General features: G+C 63.8%; 1 protein-coding gene across 1 annotated transcript in view; it reads left to right on the top strand.

The window, feature by feature from the left end:
• GAS6 (growth arrest specific 6) overlaps window positions 1–6,391 on the top strand; it is a gene marked incomplete in the record, with an annotated part of 39,562 nt that overhangs the window by 27,232 nt on the left and 5,939 nt on the right. The window contains 2 exon segments of the mRNA XM_027776193.1: window positions 3,570–3,735; window positions 4,698–4,866. Of these exon segments, the coding sequence (XP_027631994.1) occupies window positions 3,570–3,735; window positions 4,698–4,866 (335 nt within the window).

The following is a 6,391-nucleotide window of genomic DNA, read 5'->3' as shown; positions in this document are numbered from 1 at the left end:
GCAGCCCCACCCGCCAGCAGGGTCCCCACCTTGCTACGCCCTGTGCTCCTTCAGTTGCCATGTGTCCAAGTGTGGTCCCTCAGAACAGCTGCCAGCCTGGCCTCAGGGTCCTAGCCTCAGGGCCACCTTGCCACGTCTGGGGGCTGTTCTGTTTGTCACTCCGGAGCGGAGCGAGGACTGAGGGCAGGGCTGCACAACACTGCTCTGGAGCTCCCAAGGGCTGCTGCCTCCTGTGGCGTCCCCTGGGTCCTTGTGGCCGTCGGGAAGGGGCCCACGCCCCCCTGCCACCACACCTGGGTCCCTGCCCAAACCGCTGCAGAGGGCATGTTGAGAGAGAAGCGAGGAGGTGCCCTGCCTTCCAGGCGCAGGGTGGGGTGGAACGCCCTGCCTCTGCACACCCATGCCTGTGGGCATTTTTGTTTGTCCCCACTGGCCCATAATGCCCGATCCTTTGCTGGCCCCTTAATGGGCAAGGCTCAGAGGTGTCAGGGCTGCTCAGAGGGAGGAGCGAGTGGGCTCTGCCACAGCCCCCTACCCGGATGTGAGTGGCCTCCCAGCCTCCTGCCCCCCGCCAGTCCCACCTGCCAACCACACCCTGCCTCTGACACATACCCCCTTTTTTTTAGAAAAAGATTTTTGCTATAGGGTTCATGTGCTCACTGGAGAGACAGAGAGCGGGAAATCATCCCCAAGGGGGATGGCCACACTGCAGTCCCTTCTCCTCCATCTTCTTGGGATTTGGGACACAAGTGCACATACCTGGCATGAGTTTAAGCCACTGGGTCTGGGACCCGAACCGCGGTCAACTACGTGGGAGTCCAGTGATGGAACCACTATGCCACCTGCTGGCTCTGCCTCTGCCCCTCTCTGACCCGAGCACCTACAGCAGGTGCCCGAGTGGGCAGGGAGAAGATGCTTGGCGGGTACAGTGACCACTCGAAAGGGTCCTGCCCAAACATCCCGGCAGTCTCGCCGCTCAGCCGTGTCACTCTGCGGCTCGGTGACCTGCTAGCGTGCAGAAGTCCACCGTGTTCTGCCTCGGCCTGCAGGACAGCGAGTGTGGGGGCGGGCGGTGTCCGAGGAGGCTGGCCGAGGCCAAGCGGTGTGAGGGCCAGGGTTAGGGCTCTGGGGGCCCTGAGCGGCCCGGGGAGCCTGCCAGTCTCCCCTTGCACAGGGACTGCTCCTGAGCCCCTTGGGCTGGCCCAGGGCCTGGTGGGGGTCAGCCTTGTCCGTCAGTCGGGCCATTGGACCGGCGGCCACAACCCCTCGGCACCTCTCTGCTCGTGACCAAGCTGACCCCTCTGGAGAGAAGCCTGGGCCCCTGCCGACAGTGAGGAGTACCCTCCAAGGCGCAGGGCAGACTGAGCGGACCAGGCCTCCCGTGTGAGCTGAGCTGTGTTCACACTGCAGGCGGGGCTGGGAGTGCTGTTCTCAGAATTGGGGCTGTCACTCGAGCACGGGGGTCAGCGCCCCAGGGAGGGTGGGGTCTGGGGTGCAGTAGGCCTGTCTGTCTGGTCCAGTGCCCTGCAGCTTCTTCCTTGGCGCGGTCCCTAGCCATCCGCCAGCTCAGAGTGCACCGTCAGCCCCACAGCCTAGAGTGTCCAGGACAGATGTCTAGTCCCCTCGAGGGCACAGAGACAGGGCCCTTGAGAGGGATGTGCTGGAGAAAGTGCCAGGGAAGAGGCCGACGCGCAGGTGTGGGAGGGAGACTCAGCCCAAGGTGTGAACTCCGGCCCCTGAGGAAGCCGATAGACTCCAGAGCTGTGCTGGCTTGGGCCGGAATGGGAAGGCCAGTGGGGTGTGAAGGGGCGGAGAGGGAAGGGACAGCAGCATTCCTCCTCCCATGGCCCCAGGCCTGGAGTCGTCCACGTGGCTGTGACGCTCTCACCAGAAGCTGGTCTGTGGTGCCCAGCGTGTTGGCACACAGGCAGTCGGCAGAGCCGCTTCTGCAAGGAAGAGTCGCAGCTGTTTCTCCGCCGAGCCCTTCCAACACGGTGCCCGTATGCTGTCGGGGAAGATGGCCCCCGGCTGGAGCAGGGACGTGGAAGTGCCGGCAGGAGCCCAGTCTAGGAGTGACACACTTAGAGGTCGAGGACGACATGGCAGAGCGAGGAGGGAGCTGTCCATGTGACAATGCGGTGGTCTCCCAGCACCAGCCAGGCAGGCAGGCCGGGCGGGAAGGACAAAGCCAGGAGGGGTCCCTGTGGGGTGCAGACCCGGGGCCGGTGCTCCCCTGGGGGTTTGCGGTACTGCGGTCACAGCCACGCAGCGAGGGTATGGGTGCCGTGAGCGGGACAGTGGAGCCGAGCGAGAGGACCCGGGTCTCCACCTGGCCCATGCCCACACATTTACTGGGGAAGATTCCCCAAGCCACGTTTTACAAGCATCTCTGTGTTTTGCAATAAGAAACACTTTAGGGACCAGCAGTTGGCGTAATGGCTATGTCGCTGGACTCCCATGTAGTCGACCGTGGTTCGCGTCCTGGACCCGATCACTTAAAACTCATGCCGGGCGCGTGTGCGTGTGTGCCCAAGATCCCAAGAGGAAACTGGAGGAGAAGGGATTGTGGCGTGGCCATCCCCCCTGGGGGGTGATTTCTCGCAGATTTCTGCTTCTCTGTTTCTCTCTGCCTATCTGGCGAACGCACGGGCCCTATAGAAAAAAAAAAAAAAAAAAAAATAAAAAAAAAAAAAAAAAAAAAAAAACTCTCCAAAAAAAAGAAACGCTTTAATATTTGAGCTGCTTCCAGGGCATCTGATGTGGTCTAGCCTTTGGCCTGGACACAGCGCCCACGTGTGTCTGGAGGGTCCCCAGCTACCCCTCAGGCCAGAGGACACTGAGGACCTTGCTCAGAACAGGAGCAGTGCCACCGTCTCGTTGCGTGCTCACTTTACTGAGGACATTTGGGTCAGAGCAGGTGTGCGTTGCTGGAGTGCACACCGGTCTTGGGCACTCGAGTCTGTGCTCCACTCCCAGCCTCTGCGCACAGCAATGGACGCGGGTGTGTGTCACCTCTGCACTCTGCCGCTGTCTGTTCCCTCTCCGGCCCCTCCCTCTCCGTGGCCCCTCCCTCTCCACGGCCCCTCCCTCTCCACGGCCCCTCCCTCTCCAGCCCCTCCCTCTCCATAGCCCCTCCCTCTCTGGCCCCTCCCTCTCCGTGGCCCTTCCCTCTCCGGCCCTTCCCTCTCCCTGGCTTCTAGACCAGCCCTGCAGACAGCCCTATGAGGTGACGAGGTGGCCATGGGGGAGCCTGTCCCGCCTCCTGCCTCACACGTGCACGGGCATGAAACACAATGCCTTCAGGTGACATGAACATGGTCCCCTAGGCTGGGCTCTCCTGGATGCAAGTGACATCTTGTGGCCCCTGGGTTAGGGACTCTAGGACCTAGGTGACATCGTGTGCCCCTGGGTTAGGGCCTCCGGGACCTGGGTGACATCGTGTGCCCCTGGGCTGGGGCCTCTGGGACCTGGGTGACATCGTGTGCCCCTGGGCTGGGGCCTCTGGGACACGGCTGGCCAGACCTCGCCAGGAGGGGATGGCACCCCGCCGCCCTCACTCTGTGTTCCCAGATCTCAGTGGAGGAGCTGGAGCACAGCCTGGTCATCAAGGTCAACAAGGACGCTGTCATGAAAATCGCGGTGGCCGGGGACCTGTTCCAGTGGCACCGAGGGCTGTACCATCTGGACCTGACCGTGGGGGGCATCCCCTTCCAGGACAAGGACCTCGTCCAGCCCGTGAGTACCCGTCACGGCGCAGTGCGGGAGCCCGAGGCTGCCCCGAGCAGGGTCACCTGTCGGCTGACGGAGGAGGCCGGGGCCCTGCAGTCCAGCCGCAGGAGCGCAGCAGCCCTGCCTCAGCCTCTCATGGAGACGCACGGAGCCACGCCTGCGTGGATGAGGAAGCGTCTGCCTGGCAGACACCAGACAAGGGTGGCTCTTGCGAAGGGGTGGCCGGCGGTTCAGGGACCCTCTGGGAACACTTTGTGCTGTGAACCCTCAAGGTGTCCACAGAGAGAACCCTCCTAGGGAGGTCAGTGTCGGCCATTCTTAAAGTCCTGCCTTGTCCCAGCCCCTCCCCACCACACCGCGACCTCATCTGCGTCCCTCTTCACCCAGCAGTGCCAGACCCTGGAGTTGGGTTGTGGTGACCACACCACAGCCAGAGGGCGTAGGGGTTGTGGCCTCACCACAGCCGGGGGGCGTAGGGGTCTCTGCCAGGCTGATCACCTAACAGGAGGTTATGCCCTGCAGGAGTGCAAGGAGGGACATTCTTGCCCCTTGGCCTCAGACCTTCCTCCTGGGCGACAGTCCCCTGGGGATGGCATGTCGCTCACCCTCTGTGGCTCATGGACAAAGCCATGAGAGTGGCAAACGTCCGGTGCGCTGGGGGCAGTGTGGACCTGGACTCCCTCCATGCATGGTGCCCAGGCCTGGGACAAAGGCAGGCCCAGCTCTGGTGTGGGCGCCCTCCGACCTCTCCCCGCTGGGCCAGCGCGCCACCTCAGTGTGACTGGTGGGGGGACCCGAGGAAGACTCAGAGGGTGCTTTAGCCCCGGGACACTCCCCTCGTGTTCGTGGGGTGGTGCGGGGCTCCATTCTGTGTGTGAAGTCAGGACTCGCCCATGTGTGACTGATGGCTGGGGTCCGGAACCCTGTACCGTAGCCCCGAGAGGCCACTGGGGCGCCTGTCTCCCCAGATAAACCCCCGCCTGGACGGCTGTGTGCGGAGCTGGAACTGGCTAAATGGTGAAGACACCACCATCCAGGAGACGGTGAGGGTGAACCCGAAGATGCAGTGCTTCTCCGCGGTGCAGAGGGGCTCCTTCTACCCCGGCCACGGGTTCGCCTTCTACAGCCTCGAGTACAGTGAGTTCAGCTCCTCCCCAGGTGGTGTGGTCAGCTTCTCCTCCGAGTGACGGCAGCAGGTCGGCGAGGCCCCTCATGGCCCTGGGCAGGCACAGCAGTGCAGAGGGACGCAGAGGGCAGCACTCTGGTCTTGCCCAGCCTGGGGCGGTCCGTGGGAGAAAACATCAGAAACCTGTGAGAAGCTGGGCCACCTCGCAGCCCGGTGCAGGCTGGGCGGGGCCCGGCTCCTCTCAGAAAGGCCAGGGCGGGACAGACGTGAGACTCGTCTCTGAGGGTTTGTGTGGCAGCTCCCAATGGCTCTGTGCGGGGTGGGAGGGGACGTGGCACCGCAGCAGAGGAGGCCATCTAGGTGCCACGAGCAGCCGCCTACCTGACAACGCCCTGGACACCGGGCTCTCAAAGCCCTTGGGGCTGTGTGGTCAGAGCTCAGGGCACGCCTCCCTTATGTCAGGGAAGAAATCATGACGCAGCAGCAGCTGGAGCTGGCTTGACCCCCATAGTAGCATGGTGGCTGCGGAGCGGGGTGGCCCGGCCTGCCTCGGACACCTACCCCTGGGGCGGGGTGGTGCAGGCTGGATCTCCCTCTGCCATTCCAATGGTGGCAAAGACAGGGTGGTGGGTCCTAAGAGGCCATGGCTGGGAGCAGGCGTCAGGCCCAGCCACCTCCCAGCTGCATGAAGAGAGCCCGTAAATCCCTAAGCAGAGGACACCCTCTTCCCTCCCGTAGCACTTGGTGAAACCCATAGTGAATGATGGGAGCAGGCTGGTAACCGCGCGGACAGGAGGGGGCAGTCAGTGCTCCAGACCGCGGCCACCAGGTGTCAGGGACACAAGCCAGCACTGCTGAGACCCTCGTAGCAGGCAGCACCCCGCTCAGGCCCTCGGCCTGGGCTCCCGTGGTCTCCTGCCCCTCCTTTAGCTGTGAGCGGTACTCGCCCGAGCCCCTGCAGGGCCCTCCCCGTCCCCCTCTGCCGCACCTGTGCACGCTGGTGCTCTGGATCTGGGGTCTTAAGAGAGCCACGGTCTGGCCTCACACACTTTGGCAGGCGTCTCTTTACTGCAAATAAGACCCCGGAGCCCACCCGGGAAGCACGAGTCCAGACCTCTCGCCTCCCCAGCTGCTCAGTGGTCCTCACTGCTGTTTCTGTGGCCTGTGGCCGATGTGCGTGCTGTCTGCTCCTGCACTGTCCACCAGGCGGCCGCGTGTAGCTACGTGGCCCTGACCTGGGCCTCTGCCCACCCTTTCCACATTCCCATCCTCCAGAGTCCATCTGGTCCTGGGGCCTCTCTTCCTGAACCCCGAGCCTTTGATGCCGGGCACCCGCACGCCCTCTGCTCCTGTGGGAGGTGGGCCAGGCACCCGCACGCCCTCTCCTCCTGTGGGAGGTGGGCTGGGCACCCACACGCCCTCTGCTGCCATGGAGGTGGGCCGGGCACCCACATGCCCTCTGCTCCCGTGGAGGTGGACCAGGCCACACCCTCACCTCTGCTCCTGTGGAGGTGGACCGGGCACGGCCTCTGCTCC

This window comes from Tupaia chinensis, unplaced genomic scaffold, assembly GCF_000334495.1.
Source record: "Tupaia chinensis unplaced genomic scaffold, TupChi_1.0 Scaffold000644_1, whole genome shotgun sequence".
Classification (NCBI taxonomy): domain Eukaryota; kingdom Metazoa; phylum Chordata; class Mammalia; order Scandentia; family Tupaiidae; genus Tupaia; species Tupaia belangeri.
This window is presented reverse-complemented; position numbering and strand designations above follow the sequence as displayed.